Consider the following 21,597-nt stretch of genomic DNA (forward strand, 5'->3'; position numbering starts at 1 on the left):
CTGGTGACCATGTTTAAAACTGCACTGCCTGGTGCACTTCAACATAAAATACAAGCTTGTAATGTACACTGAAACATGAAGCTGCCCCTTTTTACAGCCCCCTCAAAGGAGTTTTCACCATTTAATGCTACTGAGCAATGATGTCTAAGAAACATACCCTTTGACATCTAAAACTGAGCCCCAGATACCTCCAGGAGAACAGTGTTTCACAGAACTGGCCTCTGCAGATGGAGCTAGATGTCAAAACTCAGTGTGTCCTTAACATTAGGACTCTGACAGTAGAGAAGCACACTCTCTGTGATGGAATAAGAAGAGCAGGTTATAGGAAGCAACTGTTAAGGACCACTTAAAATTACTTATCCCCTTCTAATTTGTCCTTCTTCCAGGATTAAGGCTTTTACGTTGCATTTAGAACCTTTCATTAAACTGTCTAAACTCCTGAGATAATGCTAATATTTTATACCAATACCATTATCGCATCCAGGTCTTTCAAATCTCAACTGAAATAATATAATTAAGTGAACTTCCTCTGACTGGGAGAAGACAGCAATATAGAAGTGTTGATACAGCATATCATCTCAAGGCAGTATACTGAGAATCAGCATTCCTACTCATACTCAAAATGAGAAGACAAACCAGTTTCAAACTATTTTCTTGAATTTAGACATTTCCCTTTAAAACATATCTGATTTTTTTTTTTCAAATTGGTCCCCTCCTTCTCCCAAATTATAGCTTTGAAGATTTTTTTCTTAAGTCTTCTTAACCCATATTGTCTCAGTCTTATCTGGGAATGCAACAACCAATTACTAAACTGTTGACAGCATACTGAAACTACTCCACAAAGCTGTAAATCAAAAAGATACTATGAAGGGCAGCGAAGGTTTCAAAAAACACAATCAAGAGAAGTTATCATAGCTGTTGAAGTTCTGCCAGAGGAATCTGTGACAAAATGAAATTTACCTGCGCCAAGTATATAAGTTCCTAAAATAGTGGATTTGGTTTATGTTTTAGGGTCTGTCAGCTACTAAAGTGGCATGACTTCACTAAAAGGATCAATGAAACCATTATCTTCTTTCTCCTCAAGATGAAGGTGCATCTAATGTGGTATGTGTAGAATATCAATATATGTAATTCAGTTAGGCAAATCATCTCCATTGGGTAAATACATCCCTCTTTACAAAATGATGATCTAATTTATCATCACAACCCGAAGCACAGCCTTTGGATGTTTTCTGTCACAATTCTGAATTAATCCAAACTTATTCATCTTACAGGAAGTAGTTTGTTGTCTTCAAACATCTGTCTCATGCCATTTGTGTAGCCCATGGCTCAATTATATTTTTGTCTCATTATTGTGTGTTAACAATAAGCTTGTCTAATTACATATTGTTGGTAAATAATTTACATTTTCCCTTTTAAAATGACCACCATCTGTGATTGCACCAGCTTTTAAAAAAACCTTTAAAATAAGGAATCTGCATCTCTCTTGCCTAAATTGGGTGGTGATTAACATACGCTCCCCAGACTCTCCTTTTGTACACAGCACCTAAATTGTAGTATTTCCTAATATCTTTATCCTACAGATTGCCCAGAGCAGCTGTGGATGCCTCATCCCTGGCAGTGTTCAAGGCCAGGTTGGATGGGGCTCTGAGCAACCTCAGCTAGTGGAAGGTGTCTCTGCCCACAGCAGGCGGACTGGCACCTGATGACCTTTAAGGTCCCACTCCAACCCAGTCTGTTCTTTGATTCTAAATATTTTGTAGTATTTGTGTTACACATATTTCCTGGGTTTACTACCAATTCTACAGGACTATGTTTCACATGCATCTAAGATGAACAATTCACAGAAGTGTGACACTTTTCATTTCCTCTCTTTTACTGTCCCTTTACCTCCCAAGGAGCCATGTGCCTATAGCTCCTCACAGCAGCCAAGAAACTGCCGTTGGGATAACACGGCTTTCAGACAAGACACCTGCACTGGCTAGTTCGGGCTGCTTTCCTACAACATACCGCTTGTGTACACCCGACTCCTGTTGTAGGCAACGTGGAGACCAGCCTGGCCTCTTCTCAGGCTCCAAGATTAAATCTTAAACTTAAGAATTGAACTCGGGCCACAGCGCACTCGCAGTCCTCAGCGAGTGGGGCTGGCCCCTCGGCTCTTTCTGGAGCCGCCTGTGGCCCTACATTTTGCAGGAGCAAGGAGGCGATTTGGCTCCTCAGCCGTTCCCTCCCGTTGGCCGCAACCCCCGGGCCCGCCGCGGCCCGAGCGAGGCGCGGCCGTTGCACGGCGCGGGCCCGCCCGGCGCCGCCGCCGCGGGGATGCGCGCAGGGAAGGGATCCCCCGCACGGAACCGCGGCAGGGAACGGGAGCTTTGCACCAGCCCCCGCGGGGAGGAGCCGCGCTGGAGTAATACGGAGGAAGCGGGAAGAATGCCACACTCCTGGGAATTGTTCATCGTAGGCGCGCGGGAAGCAGTCACGTAGCAGTGGTAGTAAAAGTAGGATACATGTGTAACACAAATACTACTAAATACTTAAGAACCTAGAACGGATTGGGTTGGAAGGGACCTTAGAGATCATCTAGTCCCAACCTGATGCGGGCAGGGACATATTCCACTAGCCCAGGTTGCTGAGAGCCCCATCCAACCTGACCTTGGGACGCTTCCAGGGATGGGGCACCCACAGCTTCTCTGGGCAACCTGTGCCACAACTATTGGGAAACGCTACTGTGTATAAAAGGAAAGTCTAGGGAGCGTATATTAATCGCTGCCCAATTTAGGCAGGATAAGAGGTACGGATTCCTTATTTTAAAGTTTTTGGGTTTTGTGGGGATTTTTTTTTGGTTTTTTTTAAGCCGCTACAACTACCGATGGTGCCGCTTTTAAAAGGGAAAACGCAACGCCGCACCGCTCACATCCCCCCGCCCCTCAGCAGGAGCGCGCGCTCGCCGCCGCGCGCGGCCTGACGTCACCGCGGGCGGGCGGGCAGGCGTGACGCGCACCCTCCCCTGCCCTCCCCGCGCCGGCGGGAACGCGGGCGCTGATTGGCCGCCGCCTTCCCGCTTCCTCCTCGCCGCCCGAGAACCCGCCATTTTGAAAACCTTGTTGATTCCGGGAGGGAGGGAAGAGGGAGAAGGAGAGGGAAAGGGCAAGAGTGGCTGCTGGCCGTAGCGCTGTGCCGCGGCTGGGCGTGTGTGTGTCGCTGCGCCCGGACTCGCCTCGTCCAGCGGTAACTGCCGCCTTCAGCTGCTGCCGCCGCGCCTGAGGAGGGAGCCGGGGCTCGTGCTGAGGTGGGTCCTGCCGCCATGGCCGTAACGGCGCCCGAGAGCGGTCCCGCCTCGCCGCGCCCGGGCCGAGCGGGGACGGACTGCGGCGAGGAGAAATAAAACGCGGCCGCCGCGCCGCCGGGCTCCCGTCCCGCCCCGCGGACACGCCGTGTGCGGGGCGCTTGTCACCGGCGCTGCCTCCCCCCTGCCCCTGCCCGGGCTGTGTGCTGGGTCCCGCCGTGTCCTGCGGCGGGAGCGGACCGGGCGCTCCTCAGCCCGGCTGCAGCGGGGAGGCGGTGCCGCCTTGGCCGCCCGCGCCACCGGGCGCTGCGCATCGCCGTCCGTTCGCCCCGGCATCCAGCGTACAGATCGGGAAGGGGGAGTAGGTGTAAAGTCCTCGTGTGAAAAGCCCCAGCCGAGGGCGGGAGACCCTCTCCCGGTAAAGGTGCATCCCAGAACCCTTTTTCCGTAAGCAAAACGTCGTCCCGAACCCCGGTGTTGGAAAGCTAAGAAGTCTCTTAACTTTCCCCCTTCAGTTCCCATTGAAAGGGGAGGGAAAGACAGCTTGTAGTGCTTCTCTTGCTTTTACTCATGCCTTCAAGTAAAATGAAAATGCCAGACTACTGAAGTGACAGATTATTTACTACAAATGAAATACTGGTAGTAATACCCTGAAGGATGTATTTTTCCCCGATTATTTAGACAGGAAACTTTACTTTTCATGTACTATTGGTAATAAGTATTAACTCGTGTTTTCTGTCATTTGGAACACCACTGATCTCTGATACCTACTAATGCTGCACATAAGCAGCAGATTAAAATGTTACTTATTGCACCTAGCAGATAATACTGGCTCTAGTATTGCCAACAGAAAATGGTTAATTGTGTGAAATTCTGTTCCAGATCTAAACGGTGAAAATTTTTGAAAGCTAGAATTTAAAAAAGGGAAACATATTGTTATCTTGCTCTATTGGATAGATGCTTTCTGTTAGTAGGGAAATGGTATATGTATAACTGTATAATAATGTATAATTTTAGTTTTAAAGTTTACCTATAGGCCATTTCAGATGTTAAGAAAAGACTCTTAAATATGTGAAGTATGAAGCATTGATTCTTTTTTGCTGTAGATCTGTAAATTAAATCCAGGAAGTATTTTTATGCCTAAAGATGCAGCAGCTGTCTGGGTTATGAAAGCAGTGTTAATTCTTTCCTGAATTGCTTGCAAGTTATTTTTTAAAAATGTTTCTGTTCCCATTTCCCGTCTAAATAAGTAACTTGTTTAAGTTACTAGGAGACTTGTATGCATAGTTAACCATGATCAAGAATAAGTATTAAGTTTATAGAAGGGTGCAGTAAAATGGTAATATCTTAAAACACTGCAGTTTTTAATAGATAACAGTATCAGCTGCTTTGAGTGGGTGTTTCCGAATGCTTCACAAAAGCAGCTTGAAGACTTGTGTGTGAATAGAATTTTTAACTTTTTAGAGTGTTCTTAACCAGACTAATTGCAGAATGGATGGCAACTTGTTCGGAAAAGTTGTGTGTATTGTGTGTACGCCAGACACCTTAGGGATTAGAGAATGTGAACAGTCACAGTAACAACACACTGCTTCTGCTGCACAGGGAGATCATTTTTGAAAGCAAGATTCCTGTGTTTGTTATGGATGTTGTTCTGTTGATGATGGTTTCCCCTGACTCTTTCTGCAGAAGCATATACCATGTCTTCTGTTGACTCATCAAAAGAAGATACAATGTCGTCAGAAAAAACAGACGAGAAACAACCTGAAACTGAAAACAAAGCTGAGGAAAGTGATGAAGATGAAGAAGAGGAAGAGGAGGAAGAGGAAGAAGAAAAGGGTACCTTTTTTCCATTTATTAAGTTGTTCTTTAATGAATGCCAAGCTATTAAATGCAGTCTCCTGTCTCTGGCTAATTGTACTGTTATTGAGGAGATTCCATGGTGCATCTGTCTCATGGGTCATCATAGCTTCCCAGTAGTCTATAGCAGGCAGTGCTAAAAACAGTGATGCTGATTTCTCTCAGAAAAGGTTTAAGGAATTGCCAGTATCCTGGACTTCTGTACTAGGGATTTTTTTTGTTGATGTGTAACTTTTTCAATTATTATAGTAGGTAGTATCCCTTATCAGATTATTTGTTTGCCAGTAACACACTGAAGAGACCTGTGTTTGCAAAAGAGAAACTTGTAAGTGTGCAGTAGTTTTGAAAACAACACAAATGTTTTTGCTTAACTACAGTGAATTAATTTTCTGGGTATCCAAATGTAATTATATTGGGTCAGCGGAAATTCTTTTAGACTAATTTTGGTAATAAAAAATTGTGGCAAAATGAAAGGATGAGCAAGCAAGGCAAGTTTTTTGTTGTGGCATGTAATTGAAGGTAGTCAAGGAGAACAAAACAAGATGAAGGAACTACTATGCAAAAATGTTAATTTCTATTATGAACTCTCCAGGCATCTGTTTTCAAAAGGAAAGCATTCATGGAAATAGAGCTGTAATGTGGCGCAGTAAAAACCAAGTCCCTCATGCTCTTGGATCCTTGAAAGAGATGCAGTTTGTCTTTAGGAAAGGTAGTAGAAAGAAAACAGGTTTGGAAAACAGTGAAGTAATTAGCATTGGATTTTCAGGAAAAAATCTTTTTGCTCTGGTTCTGATTATGTTCATACAGGTTTTGAAGCTACTTTTAGATGTTAAAGCCAGGACAGCCCATCTGTTTAGCTCTAAGGATAGTGTTATTTGAGGGCAAGTGTTTTAGTGTGAAATGTTTAAATGAAGCTTTAACTTTTTCTTCAGAGTGGTATTAAATGAGTGATGTGCAGGGTGTACGTAAAACAATCCAAATGTATTCATTAGTAAGCACTACCAGAATTACTGGGAATAATACTCTTGTTGTATTTGTGACACTTGTTATTGTGCCCTGCAGTGTGCAGTCCCACTGCACTTGTGCTTCTCCCTCCCCTGCTGAAATGTGTCGTTTCTCCAGTCCAGTAGTGGGGAACAAATCTGTATGCAGGCATCCTTGACTCTGCTTTTGCCCAGCTGGTAGTAGTATTCTTCTTCAGAGTGCTTTGTGTGGAGCTGTGTGTACTGACTGCAGCATCCAAGGAGAATGTGTAAACAGGGTCATTTTGTACCTGAACAAGGCAGTGAAAGGAGAGAAGGATGGGTTTCTGAATACACCTTGTCCTGCAGTCTTCATCATGCTGAAGTTACCGTTAGGAAATGTCCAAAGGTAATGTAAAGTTACCTTTAGTCTTGTCTTCAAGGTTACCTTGGGTACAGGATTGTGATGAAGAGCTCGGGAGGCTTCTACTTATGTACGTGCAGCTCCATAGAATCTCATTGGCTTATTAGCCAAAGGTGTGAAAGTGTCATGGTACCTGCTTATATCATCATCTGGTTTTGATTTGCCATTTCAAAGAGTCAGTGTTGTGTTGCCTGTCACTTCAGTCAGATCTGCAATGAAGAATATTGTGTTTGAGGAAGCTTTCTTTTGCAGAGAAGAGCCTCATTGTTGAAGGAAAAAGGGAGAAGAAGAAAGTTGATCGGCTGACCATGCAAGTGTCCTCACTGCAGAAGGAACCTTTTACAATTACACCGGGTAAGCTTGACTTCTCACACACAAATTGTGAGCGTTAGCAATGATAATGAAAACTCTAAAAAGATGAAATTACTAATTTGTTCTAGCTGAGACCTAGTTTATGAGTCGTGATCCGTCTTAAAACAATAAGGCTATTATATGAAAACCCTCTTTTATTCTGTAGCATCAGTTTAAAAATGTTACATGATATTTGATCTTACTTGCAATATGACCTTTGGTGCCTCACCACTACTAACAAAGGCAAGAACAGCCAGAATATAAAGAAATGCCAAATTCTTGTACCCTGATGTAAGTACTACCAAGTGAGGCAGGTAAAGAGCCTGTCAGGATGCTGAACTGATAGGAAAAGGCCTGCTTAATATTTGACCTATTATAATGTCTAATACTGGTTTTACATAACTTCTTTGCTAAAAAAAGAAAAAATATAGAAACTTTAAGTTATGAACATATAGGTAAATATGAATGTGATGAAATAGCATAAATTATTTTAATTGTTTCAGGTAAAGGACAAAAACTCTGTGAAATTGAGAGGATACAGTTCTTTCTGAGTAAAAAGAAGACAGATGAACTTAGGAACCTGCACAAACTCCTCTACAACAGGCCAGGCACTGTAAGAATTTCAATCTTGTATATCCATTAGTTCTCACGTATAGTGAAAATGTTTGTAGTGCAGTTTTTTACACTTGCACATATTGATCTATTTCTTAAGTGTTATTTATTACAAGCTACTTAGAAAATGGGTATTTGCAGGACCAGTTAAGTAAGTCTCCTCCTTTTAACTCCTATAAAATCTCTTCTGTAAAAATCCTGTGGCAGGGTGTACTAAATCAAAAGTCTCTTGAATGTAGATTGGATTTTTTTTAATGGGGGAATCGTGGATTACCTTACAAGGATGAGTTGGGCATAATTTATGGTTCACATGCTAAAAGCTGCTGACATGCAGATAACACTCAAAATACTCTATGTATTAATACATTGCTGCTTATCTACTATTTTTCTCTTTGTTTGTACTAAGCAGTAGAAAGCTAAAGGTGATAAAAATCACTACTAGGATTTTATATATAACAGTTTTCCTAAGATAATTACAATATTATATCATCCATTTTGTGTTTAAGGGTGACACTTAAAATATAATGGCAAGTCTTTCTTGGAGTGGTTTATGTATCACTGATTGTGCCTATAATTTCAGAGTAAATATGACCTGTTTTCCTTGCTAATGGAGGCAGAATGTGAAATTGAGGCAGATTTACATGTACTATTTCTATATGTTTACTGTAATTATTGGAACTTTTTAAAATACATTTGTGTATTTTGGAGACTTAAACAGCTAGCACAGAAACCAGAACTTGAATATTACTAGTACAGTTGTGTGCCAGCTCTAAATCTCAGACCACTGCTTCCAATGCAATGTTTGTTTAAATGGCAAAGAATGATCTGTTGCCACAAGTATTCAAAAAAAGAATATATCAGTATGGTTTCAGTCAAAACTATATTTAATCAGAGTTTTTGGGAACTCAGAATGCTGTTTAATATAGTGAAGGTCAGATCTCGTTTCATATGCACATATTTGTGTGTGCTTTTAATTGTAATTAACACTTTTATTAAAGCGTACTAGTATCATCTGCAACTTTTCTTAAGGTGCTGAACAAAGCTCTTTGGAAAAGGAGCTCAGCTTTGGTAAAATTATAGACTAATGGAGTAACAGCAGAAACGAAATTTGTAAAAGTTTTGAAAGCTAGTGATAGTGTCATAAAGATCTCAGAAGACGGAGAGATCTGGGGTTGCTTTTTAACAACTTTGGGGGTTATTTTGCAAAAGGAGATGAAGTGAAAACAAAACTTAAATACACTTCTGATCTTGATGGGAGCAATTTTCCCATTATAAGGGTTGTTGCAATGAAAGTTCAACCCAGATCAGACATCAGGTATGATGGAAGAAGTTGTGGATTGGGTGGTACATAAATGCAAAAATTGGTCCTACTAGTAAGAGGTTCAAAAATACAGTCATGGTCCTATGTAAGACTTCAGAATAGCTAGTAAAGTAAATCTGCTTCAGCAGATTGTAGAATAAAAAATAAAATTCCCTATTATGTAACAATTTATGTGATACAAAGCACGCAACAAGCTTCATAATGTTGTAGTTTTGCAAACCTGTAAATCATCATGCAGTACGTTTTAAATGAGCTTGAAATGGCAGGTGACTTTGTCTAGTAAGTTATTAAAAGTACCGCGGTCACAAGAAGTTGCACTTAATTGTTGTAGTTTGTCTGTCATGAGATGAGTAAAGGCATAATCCATGTAGGTTATAACTTAAAAGGTGTAGCTGTGTCAGCAGAAAACAAAATGTTAGGACATTTCTTGTATGAGAGGTTAACAAATGTAATTTGGTGAAATCTTTTAAACTGCTTGCAATGATAAGTAATCTGTGTGCTCTGTTCTAGGTTGCATCCCTAAAGAAGAATGTGGGTCAATTCAGTGGATTTCCATTTGAAAAAGGAAGTGACCAATATAAAAAGAAGGAAGAAATGTTAAAAAAGTAATGATCTCTTGATAGTTAACATAGCTTGACTCATGTTTTGCACTCTATAGTTTTCCTTTTTTTCTTCTACAATTTTACATGAGATTAAAGTTGAACTATAAGCCAGGTGACTGTTTAGTAGAGCTCTACAATTTTTTTTCTAAGTTCATTTTAATCACACAAACTGGTCTCTTAAGACAGCTTGAAATATATTAAAAGTTATATTGTGAACATTTTATTCACAATTCCTACATTCCTAACTTTAACTATTGCATACTAACTATTAGATTCTTCTGCCAAGTTGAGAGGAAGGCATTATTTCCCTGGGGCAAGCATAGTGTTGTGAACATATTGTACTTTATTCATGGTGCAAACCTGCATCCTTCTATGCCTCAAAATCTTCCTTCTTCAGAACCAAAGCCATTTCTGCTTATTATATATGAAATATACTAGAATTGCCATAGCAGCTAGTCTCAGAAACTTTTTTTTTTGGTTACTGGCTCCCTTCTTAAGTTGCTTTTCCATCAACAGGAGAAGCTGCTGCAACTTAGTTTTTGCTGTCCTGAAAGGGTTTAAAATGCCCTTGCATATTTGTGTAGCTAGTTATAACAAATGAAAGAACTAGTAACATCTACACAATATATATTCTAAAACTTAGGAGTCTTTTTAGTGCCTGTTTGTTGATAGTGGAAAGGCTTCCAGAATTTGGAATTTTTAAATTTTTCTTCCTCAGATATGCAGTTTTCCAGGACTATGGTTTGTCAAATACATGGGAATCTACAAGATAAACTCTATCTCCTGATGGGAGTTTTGACCGTTTCCCAAAGGTTTAATTGGCTAATTCCCCTTATCAAAAAAAGAGGCTGCAAAATAAAGTAGTTTTGCACAATTTTTTTCATATTTTCCATATGAAACAACTGCTAGCAGCAAATATTCTGAAACCTGCTTGCTTTGGGTTGCATATGAAGGTGCAGAGCCCTGTGTGCTTGCCTTACTGTGATAGCTTCTGCTGCTATTTGTAGCTGTGTAGAACACAAACTGTTGATCAGTTTCTTAATTTGTTTTGCCTCTGTGGTTGATTTCTGTCCTGTCTTTACACTTGCATGTCATATTTTAGCAGCATTGAACAAGATGAACAAAGGTCAATATCTACTTTGCAGAACCTTACTATTCAGGCTATAGATCATAAAGAATGTAATACTTTTTTTACTGTGATTCCTTAATTTTTTTAAATATCCTCTTATACAGACATACAGATTTGGGAATTCTGTTTTCTTTTGCTTCATGTAATATAGTGGTGATTCTTTGCTTGACCATAGATAAGACTGGAAGTGTAGTTGACTGTGTATGTGTATTGTCAGGTGGCCGACACAAACCAGACAGCAGCTTCTAGCACTCAGATGTTGATTGTTTAGTATGTGATACTGAATCTTTTCTTTTCTTTTTTTTTTCCCCTACAGATTTAGAAATGCAATGTTGAAAAGTATCTGTGAAGTTCTTGACTTGGAAAGATCAGGAGTCAATAGTGAACTTGTAACCAGAATATTAAACTTCCTTATGCATCCAAAATCTTCGGGCAAGGTGAGGTACAGGTTGTTATGCTTGCTTTTATAGCTCTGTTCTGATAGAAAATGTATCTGTTCTCTATTGCTCATTGTTTGCTTGTTTCCAGTGATAACACAATTTCCGTTCTAACTTACTGAAGGAGGAATGACTTGTTGAAAGAGAGTAGTTCTACTACTGCTGGCATCCATAGTGGGGTGAGGGCCTAAATAGAAATTCTATTTACATGTGGGTGTACCCATTACACACTGATAGTGCACAGAGTGTGAGTTCAGCACATGGAGCTAATTAGGATATCCATTCCCAAATACCAATTAGCCTCTGCTTTGTGGGCAGAGGAGAATAGATACATGAAAGGACAGGAAAATCAAGCTTCGGATGTTACCTGTGTTTGCTGTATTTAGCACATGTATGTTATCACATCTGGACATCACCAGATGGAATTTGTTGCAGGATACAAAACCATCACACTAGAACTCAGAGTGTCACTGCCAAGACTGCTAAACTCTGTTGTTAATCTTCTTGGACTTTCAGTTTTTAATCTAAAAGTAATACTAAAATAGTTGCACTGTTGCTCAGGAAACTAAATCTATTCCAGCAAACACTGGGAAGTGATGTAAATAAGGGGTCAGCAAGCTGCTTTAGAGACACAGAGTTGCAGCAAAATGCAGGTTTGCATAAGATGTGACAAAATTCTTGCCTTTAAGTCTTCTGAGTTCTCAGCTGACTTGTTACCCAGAGAAAAGACTTGTGTTTTGGATTCATAGGTAAAAGAACAATCTAGAAGTAACTTTTCTTGCTTCCCTCTCTAATGCCCAATCTTTGAAGATTTGTTTGCTTAGGGAAGGGGTGCACTTAGCTTAGAACTGAAATTTCATTTTGCTCAAGTCTGTCTCAATAGTGAATATTTGCTTGCTGCAAAATATTATTACTTAAGTGTCATAAAATAGTCCTGGGTTGTGTTAAGACACCTCCATATTGTTTACTATTCTTTGACGTGATTGGAAAGTATTTATCTTTTTTAAATTCACTTTTGTATTCTTACTTGGATTACACACATCTCTTGTCTCTCAGCCATTGCCAAAGTCCAAAAAACCACAAAGCAAAGGTGGTAAAAAAGAGCGCACGAGCTCTGGAACAACAAGAAAAGCGAAACGTACCAAGTACCCAGAGATCTTGTCAGATGAATCCAGTAGTGAAGAAGATGAAAAAAAGGAAAAGGATGAGTCTTCAGAAGAAAAAGAAAGTGAAGATGAGGTAATGAGTTGTTTTGTTTGTTTTTCAACATTATGTCACTGCTATGAATTGGTAACTCTTGGAACACAGAGTTGGGGAGCAAGTGATATTTAACTGAAAGAAAAGGGAACACATCTGCAATTTAGAAGAGGTTTTCTTAAATTCTGAGTGTGTTGAATTTAGAGAATCATTTAGATAAAAGGCAAAAGTTGTGGTTCTTCTGTGTATGTATGCACCTTATAAAACCATTTCCTGTGTGTCATTTTGGGGCAGCCAGGATTGCTAATTAATTGATTGTATTTCTTATATCATCTTGTGATGATTTCATTATAATTTCATAATGCAGTGTTTGATTTGATACCTGGGAATTAACTTTGAGTTCAGTAGGAGTCACTGACCTATCTGACTACATTGGTTTGGGATCTTGTTTCCATATTCCTCCTGGATTTTGTATCTTAAACTCTCTCTTCAGGTTTTGTGTGTTAAAGTAGACAACATAGTAGACAGCCTTTGAAAGATCCCTGCAATCTCTGAAGTGTCTTAATCTCATTGTATTCTGTGTTTTTTTAAAACTTTCTGCATACTAGACAAGAAGCATCAAATCATGGAATAGTTTGGGTTGGAGGAAACCTTTTAAAGGTCACCTAGTCCTGCAATGGGAAGAGACATCAGCTGGATCAGGTTGCCTCATTCAACCTGGCCTGGAATGTTTCCAAGGATGGCATTCACAGCCTCTCTGGGCAACCTGTTTCAGTGTTTCACCACCTCATTGCAAAAGAAATTCTTCCTCATTTCTCCCCTAAATCAACCCTCCTTCAGTTTAAAACCATTATGCCTTATCAGACCCCTGCAACAAAGTGCAATTGGTCAAACTGCTGGTGTCCAGGAAAGTTCTTTATGGAAGCTATGGAACCCTTGGTTGTCATATATGGCCACTGTTCACTTGGGTTACATTCTCTGTTGGAATGGAAGTGTGACAGGCTGTTGGAATAGCCTGAGCTATAGGAAATAGTAGCAATCTTTTGTTGAAAGGCAGTTAATGTAACTTAACAGTTTGTTTTGTTGGGGTCATTTTGATAGGTGTTGGGTTTAATGTTAAAAGGAAATGTTCAAAGAAATTCCTATGCCTCCAGGGAACAACCTTAATTCTTATTGTGCCTTTTTCTTTACTTATAAACGGCAAATTGAAAGAGGGCTGAAATATTAAAAGTTGACATATTTGTTAATTTCTTCAGGAAAACAGGGTTTCTGCTGTGTGGAGAGGAATATCTTTTTCAGAGGCAGTTGTTGCCATATTTCCAAGAACTCAGTTATTTTTTTAAAAACCCCAAAAATCTAAAACCCTCCAAACAAACAAAATTCTAACAAACAAAAAGGTCCAACAGTAAACTCCATTGATCTAACTGGGTCATCTTTGCCTTCTTTCAAAAAGCAGGAGTTAGGTATGTCTGCAATGGCTGAGTGGACTGAAGTCTTCAGAAAGTGAAGTTTAGGTGCATGGAATAAAAAGCCTAATTATTTCAAAAGAACTGCTTTGTCAGATTAGTTTGAAAATAGGGCTTGATGAAATGGTAGATAACTATTTTTACAGCTTTAAGATAGCAGAATTTCTAAAAAGAGTTGGATTTATGACCGCTTTTGATATACTGGAGTTGGAAGGATGTAGGCAGTGTTTTGCTGCACCAGCTCTGTTGGAAACTTAGGCATGGAGTGGCTGGAGTTACTTGTCCTTAGAGCAGAAAATTTTCCTTTCTGGAAAAGAGGTATGGATTGTTGAAGTAATACACATTACTTTAATTTTCTGATTTTTTTTTTCTGTAGCCCCCAAGAAAAGCATCTAAAAGAGAAAAATCTAAAAAGACGACTTCTAAAACCAAGAAAGCTGTGAAGGGTGCAAACGTCAAGAAGGCAGACAGCAGCACTACTAAGAAAAACCAGAACAGTTCTAGAAAAGGTAAATGCTTTAAATCTTTCATCATACATTGCCCTGTAGCTTAACTGGCATGCTTATTAGAAAGCAAGCTTTTGCACCTTAGTGTGAAAGAAAATGGAATTTGGTAAATTGTTGGTTTTCTACTTGATGTTTCTTTCCTTGAAACAATAATTTAAAAAGCTGTTGGTTTGGATATATTTCATGCATTTCCTACTGTCATGCTGCTGAGCATGTGTATGGTTTTTATTTGCATATAAACTGAAAGTATCAGCCAAGGTCTCTATTTTGCTGGAAGCATCATTGGTAAAGTTCTGTTTGGGCCTCTGTATTTATGCAGTCTTGTAATTCATGCAGTGGTGTGTATCCCATGTGTGTGTCTTTGGTCAGCAGCTTGATACAAGATTTTGTTAACATGGAAATTGTTTTCTCCATGCATCCTGTTGCAGTTGATTTTCTCATATCTCAGGATGTGCATAAAGGGTATACAGACACTGAGTCTCTTAATAACTGTGGAAAGATTGCAGTAGTGAGGACAGGGTTGTCTTGCCAAGCACATTTCCCAAAAAGGGCCTGGCCAGGGGCAGACGGTTCTTGCCGACAGCTCACGGAGGCCATTCAGCAGTGGGCACTCCTGATAAGGAGCACTGACAGCACTCAGGGCTCTTGCAGCCAACGTGGGGCTGCTGGCTCAGGGCAGGGACTGGCACCCTGCTCTGCACCTGTGAGCTGGCCCTGGCAGCAGGGTCCAGCTGTGGGCAGGCACGGACATCATGGAGTGAGTCCAGTGGCACCAAGGGCACCAAGGTGGTGAGGGGGCTGGAGCACAGGGTGGAGGAGGGAAGGCAGAGAGAGCTGGGCCCGTTCAGGCTGCAGAAGAGATGGGTGAAGGGGGATCATCCTGCAGCCTGCACCTCCTGAATGGGAGAGTATGGGGAAGGCAGGGCCAGGCTCTGCTTGGAGGCGCACAGAGACAGGATGGGAGGCAACAGGCCCAAGGTGCCACCAGAGACTCTGCAGTTATTTGTTAGGGGAAGAAGTTTCACCATGTGGGTGGTGACAGAAATGGGGCCTGGAGGAGCAGGGGAATCCTCATTGGTTGAGGTGTTTGGACATCAAACATCTGGCAGGGGCCCAAGTAACCAGCTCCATGCTGGCCCTGTTCCAAGCAGCAGCTTTGCTACCAGATGATCTGCTGAGGTCCTTTCCCACCCTAAATTCTCTGACACTCTGTGATAGCAGCCAGGTCTGTCACAGTTGTAGTGTGAGTTACTGATACAGTTTATATCCATACTGCAAAATACTTCCTTTAATGCTGCCCTTGGCATATACATGCTACAGCACAAGCATCAGGTCACATTAGTTACCATTCTTGTCAGTGCTTTGCTGAAAGGTGCAGGTGAGCTCTTGGACACAGAATGATGCTCAATTTCTTTCATTGCCGTATTTCTCAGCAGAGTAACTGGCATGTGCTGAACTCAGTGTGTTTTCAGTTTGACTTCTAAATGTGGCTGTGTTGTGTGTACGCCTTATTTTGTCATCAGCATATATATTTACACACAAATGTTATATATGTGTTTATCCTGTAAGTTATGTAGTATATTTGTAATTTCTTATTTACTCCTCCTGCATTTCTGTTTCCAGTTTAAGTAGGTCATTCTGTACGGTCATTATCTAGTTTGTTTGGCAGCTGCTCTGAATTTTGTCTTGTTGGCAGTAGAGGAACTGAGTGGATGTTGGAGTCATTCAGTCTAATTCATTTTCTGCTGGAAAAGATTGTATTAGTGTCCTGTGCCCCTTCACTTAATTTTATTTATGAAGTTCTCCCTATTTGTTCTCTTCTCATGGTAGGGAAGTAAGATACTGATCTTACTTAAGTCTCTGATAGTAAGTTGGCAGAATTACATTGCAAAATTACAAGAGTCTAGTGTGCAACTCTGCTAGGGGAAAAGAAGAAATATAAACTCCTTTTTAAAGGAAATAATTACTTTTTATTTTCTTAGGGCCATAATGCCTGAAATAGAATTGTTGTAAAGTCTTTTTCATTAGTTTGGTACGTGAAATTAGTCCTATACCTTTTAGAGTTCTTGTTGATTTGTAAACTGATGGTTCATCAGTAATTACACAGATTCATAAATAAATGTAGTGCTGATGGCATTAGCTTTGTTTTTAAGTGGATAGTCTAGCAAGATGTCTATTTTAAAGGAAAACATCTGGATTGGATGTTTGTGGCAAGTTCTGATGGCTTCTCTTTTTAAGGAAGAAAACAGACAAACTGGAAACCTATTACAATGCAATTTGTTCTTCATATTTAGAAAGCGAATCTGAGGATAGTTCAGATGATGAACCTTTGATTAAAAAACTGAAGAAACCACCCACAGATGAAGAACTGAAGGAAACTGTCAAGAATTTGTTGGCCAATGCAAATTTGGAGGAGGTTACAATGAAACAAATCTGCAAGGAAGTAAGTACAATTTTGCAGTCTCTTTATAGGTAGTGGATTGTTTGTGGACTGACTTTGATCATCATTTCAGAAATGAAGGCTTGTACTCTTCTGTTGTTTCAAAACTAAATAGTTTTGCATTGGTTTATTTACTTGCTGATAGCTATAACAATGAGAGCTTTTTTTAGATATGCAACACTGATATCAGCATTAAAAGGGAAATATTAAAATGAGCTACCTGGGATGTAGCAGTATTACCTCCCAAGCAAGTGCCATGTGTGACAGTGCAAATATCTGACACATTTAGACAGTGCAGCAGCTTTGTGCTGTCCATAGGGGAGGGCTGTCCCCTGTGCTCTGTACATTTCTGCTGCTCACCTTGCACACTCCTTCTTTCTCTTTATAAGTCCATTCAGCTGTCTCTTATCAGCATCTATCAGAATAGTTCTCAGCTGAGGTAGTGAGTTGAATCAATTCAGCAAGAAATCCATTAGTTGTCAGAAAAGGTGGGAACCATGTGGCCAGAAAAGGGAAGGGTGGGGAGAAGTGACCAAAACACAAACAGTTACCTTTATATTTTCTGGTCAACTCACATGTTTGGTTTTCCTGGGAATTTCAAGATGTTGCCTTGAGAAAACTAAACCAGAAGCTATGAGAAAACTGTATGTAACTTTTTTCATATTTATTCTAGAAGTCTGAAATTTGGCATGCGGAAATAAAATACTCGGAACTGGTTGTCAGTGTTGGCATCTGGTTTTTGTTTGTTTGGTCCTCTCCCACTCTGTTAACCAAAGAGTAATTGTACAATAGCACTCAAATATTTTGACTCTTCTCGTAGTCTCTTGAAAGGATCAGTTTTACTTATTATCAAATACCAAGGCTTATTTATTTTTCATTAGTTGTTTGCCTTCCTACACTAATGCAGGGCTATCTGACTACTTAAGAGAGCATTTAAAACAAAAAATGGAGAATTCTTACTTCTCCATTTTTGTGTGACGTGGCAAGCTTGGTATTTCAATTTGATGTGAAAAATTATAGCACCAGTTCAGTCAGTGACCAAACATAAAAGAGTACATGCATTTAAATATTTGTGTGGTCAAAATAAAGACAGGAAAATAAGATTGTGTCTTCCCCTAATTAACAGAGAGCATTTTAGCAGTTGTGGTACTAGATGTACCAACATAGGTTTTTGCCCTAATTTCAGTTAAGCCTCTTCTACTCATACCATCTATTGAATGAAAGTAATTTGAGGTTTATGTTTTTGTTTTGTTTTTACTTTTCTTTAGGTGTATGAAAAATATCCTAGTTATGATTTATCTGACAGAAAAGACTTCATTAAAAAGACAGTCAAAGAGGTAAAGACTTTATCATTTAGAAAATACTCTGGGTTGGGGTGGGGTTTTTTTCCTTCAGCTTGGCATGGCATCCTCTTACACCAGTTTTAATAGCTTTTTGTATAATATTGAAAGTTTAGTGCTCACCTAAACCTTTGATGTTTTGGTTCAGCCTGCAGAAGAGATGAATGAAGGGGGATCATCCTTGTGTTTCCCTCTTTAAGAAAATAATTGCTTCAGATTTTCTTAGCATGCCACTACTACTCTTATGTATTTGTTTGGTAAGCATAACTAGAATTAAGGTTATCACAGTTTTTAATGACTTGTACTCCAAAAGCTCTGAATTTGCTTTAAATTACAACCTTAGCTACAAGATGCACTCTAATTCAGGCTCTGGCCACGTATATTCATAGATAACACATGAGGTTGTACAAGCTCAGCAGAGCTGTCAGATAAGGCAAAAGAGAATAAGGACAGATAGATAGCTTTTCTCTATCCTGGTGGCACAGTTACGGTAACTGGTGGTATGGTTATGATGGTGTTGCCTTTGAGTTTGCTGTGCTGAAGATCAGGCCTTATCTACTGTACTTATGATGGAGGGTTTCTTGTCCAATCTGAGCTTTGTAATTTGTAAAAAAAAAATCGTATTTCATTATTTTTGCTTGCCCTGAAACTAAAAATGGAACCATAGAAGTGAGGTTCACTTAGTATAGTTAATAAAGTAACTTCATTTTCTTGTGGCTTCACTCAGAGATGTTGATATAAAACTATCTAGAATTGTTATGTCTATGTCTTGTGCACAGAACAGCAAGATAGTGTCCTGTGTCACTATCAGCAAAGGCATGAGAGAGCAATTTGTCTGCTCTAGGGATGTTTTTGGGTTTTTTGTGATAGCAAGAGGAGAGTGTATTTTCATGATAATTTGATACAAAAGGAGAAGTTATATATTATTGCATTGAAAAAAGGAAGAAAACTAATGCACTTTTCTTTTCAGTTGATTTCATGATCTGATTTGACTGAGGGAAATGAAGATTCCTGGGTTTTTGTTTCCATGGATTGGAAGATCTGATAGGCACCAGCAAAAGGAATGTGTCTTACCCTTGTATTTTTAGTCAGATCTAATTCTGCTGATCTAATGTTAAGAGTGTTAATGTAAATTGCTTTGTGTGGTTTTTTTTGTTGTTAAACAGAACTGCATTTGATGCAATTTTTAGTTGAACATACTTAAGTTTCATGCATGGCAATAAATGTCCCCTTTTTATAGTTTTGTACATTTTGAATTGCATTGTATAACTAGATTCATTAGAGGTTCATTAGAGCCATCATAGCTTTTTAGCGTGGATTACCAGCGTACAGGAGATTTTAAAATTTACTAAGATGAAAGCTGCTTATCTACACATATACATGCAGAGACTGGAATATTGCAGTATTGGTTACAAAGATATTTTGAATACATATTAATTCTAAAATAAGAAGAGTTAGTCACATATTAATCTCTTTTATATTCTGATACATTCTACAGATACAGAATTATTCTGAAGCTCCATTACAGTCTTGCATGTGTAGGCACTGAAAGAACTCTCACAGCATGGTAACTAATTGGCAGATAGATGTTATTTTTGTACTTTCAAAAGGCTTTTTGTTGTGTATATAAAGTTATTTCAAATTTCTTTTGTGCAAATCAGTTTTTTAATCTTGATATCTTTGAATTTATGACATGAAATGTCAGTGTTCAGCAGTGAGGCAGTGATAACAAGTGGTGTGCAGAAGTTTCATGAAAATGAGCTGAGGTTTCATGATGTTTGTCTCCTCTTACCTTGTACAAAAACTAAACTGTAGGTTTATACCTGTGGATTAATTTTATACAGAGACTACAGACATTGTTTCAATGTCTTGGAAGTAGTAAATAAAATCCCTCCAAAGGCAATAGGAAAATTTCTAGCATCTCACAAGTGGGTATCCAAGATACACAGCTGAAGGCTTGATAGCTTTGGAAATCCACAGGAGGGCTTCCAAATCGGATAGCACTGATGTGAACATGTGTTTAACCTCTCTCCTGTGTGGGAAAGCTTGTCTGAACCTGAGCTTCATTGCCTCAGCAGGAACAATGGTACTTGTAAGCCTGCAGTCTTTAGTGGCTGGCAGCTTTTAGGATCAAAGCAAACTCTCTCTGTAAGTTTTTGTTTAAGTTTTCTCCATACACCTTGTTTCTAATATGGGAAGTCCTACTCTTAAAATCATGAAACTAAGAGCTGCCAGAGTGGGGGCTGCCATTCACACCATGAGCACAGAATCCCTCTGACTAGTATTGCTGGAAAGACAAAGTGTATTTTTTTGAATTTTATTATTGTACAGTTGAGAAATAAGGGTTCATAAATTATCTAAATTCCAAAAATGTTCAGCCAGTTAGACTGTTGATCTTACACAGACTTTTGAATTTCTTTGCATGTAATCATTTATAATAAGGCTGAATGTAATGGGGATTTTTTTGTATTCAATAAATGTCTTTCACAAAAATACAAATCAGTTTTACTCTAACATTTGCTTACATGTATAGTAAAAAAAAAACCTATACAGGCACATGGTTGGTTGTCTTTATCTCATATTGGCTTTTCTACTTTAGAAGACACTGTTGCTGAAATGCATGTCCTTGCACCAGAATTTTATATCTTCTGTGAGGTTGTTTTGTTTTGTTTTGATTTTTTTGTGGATTTTTGTCTCTAACTGTCTCAGCAAAAAGAACACTTTTTAATTTGCAATTTAAAACATCAGAAATTTTCAAGTCAGTCTTAAGAGCAGAAATTTACTTGTATTAAGTGCTGGTGTTTTACAAATACTTGAACTGTCTTTTGATTTTTATGTAAATGTACTAGCCAGTTTTAATTACATGGGTCAGGAAGTGTTTTTACGATTCACAGCTCCAAAGTATAAATATTTTTTTAATCATTTAAATTCTAATGAAAACTTAGAAAAGGATGGCGCACTTAATATTTATTGTATATATGCAATAGTTGCCACTTTGGAATTGCACAGATGGAATGGAAATGAACTTGACATTCTTCAAGTGCTTTGTTTAAATCTTTTAACAACTCACTGTTAGTCCTCAGTGGAGAAGAGGACTGCCTGTTTCCTTGCTAATCCATCCCAGTCTGGCTGCAGCTGATACAGGATTCCATTTCTTTCTGCAACTGGGAGAAAGGCTGCAAGGTAGTGTTAAAAGGTAAATAAAATATCCTGCTTATCCTGAGGCTGTTGGATTAGAAGCACATCTGATCAAGGATCTAAATCCTGTTCACACACTCTCATAAAAATAGAAATGGGTTAACTGGATAAAAGATAACTGAATAAATTGTTCAGGCATATGCCTTCCAGGTGCTTAAGGTAATGTCCTGACCATTGTACTCTGGAGAAAAATACTCCTAACCATCTTGATTTGATCACTTCCAGCATAATTCCTACAATCCAGTGTGTTGGTTCCTCTTTTTGGTTAGGCTTTTGGTATTCAGTATTTTGGTTGGTGATTAGCAAAACCACAAGTTAATCTGAATGATTTGCAGGTGTTCTTATGAGCACTTTTGGCAACAGTGTATGGGGCCTGCAGGAGAAGGAAGATGGAGAGGGCTAGGTGGGAAGGAGATCAGTAATTTGGAGTGAGAAGATGTTACATGCATTTAGAGTTATGTGGTAAGCC

The 21,597-nt window shown here is 39.3% G+C and overlaps 1 protein-coding gene across 1 annotated transcript; it reads left to right on the forward strand.

The window, feature by feature from the left end:
- The first annotated feature begins 3,052 nt into the window (after nt 1-3,052).
- On the forward strand, nt 3,053-20,485 carry DEK (DEK proto-oncogene). Its single transcript, XM_064703410.1, has 11 exons — nt 3,053-3,289; nt 4,973-5,122; nt 6,782-6,883; nt 7,384-7,493; nt 9,324-9,418; nt 10,861-10,981; nt 12,038-12,220; nt 14,021-14,153; nt 16,445-16,593; nt 17,859-17,927; nt 18,901-20,485. Exons 2-11 carry the CDS (start codon nt 4,984-4,986, stop codon nt 18,910-18,912), a joined length of 1,113 nt encoding a protein of 370 aa, XP_064559480.1. The 5' UTR covers nt 3,053-3,289; nt 4,973-4,983; the 3' UTR covers nt 18,913-20,485.
- Nucleotides 20,486-21,597: the final 1,112 nt, after the last annotated feature.

Source organism: Zonotrichia leucophrys, chromosome 2 (genome assembly GCF_028769735.1).
Source record: "Zonotrichia leucophrys gambelii isolate GWCS_2022_RI chromosome 2, RI_Zleu_2.0, whole genome shotgun sequence".
In the NCBI taxonomy this organism is placed as follows: domain Eukaryota; kingdom Metazoa; phylum Chordata; class Aves; order Passeriformes; family Passerellidae; genus Zonotrichia; species Zonotrichia leucophrys.

Bases quoted from the DNA above. Each gene is read 5' to 3' on its own strand.
- DEK (XM_064703410.1), top strand. From the start codon at position 4,984: ATGTCTTCTGTTGACTCATCAAAAGAAGATACAATGTCGTCAGAAAAA. The intron at 6,884-7,383 runs GTAAGCTTGACT...TAATTGTTTCAG, and splicing joins ACCTTTTACAATTACACCGG to GTAAAGGACAAAAACTCTGT. The intron at 7,494-9,323 runs GTAAGAATTTCA...GCTCTGTTCTAG, and splicing joins TCTACAACAGGCCAGGCACT to GTTGCATCCCTAAAGAAGAA.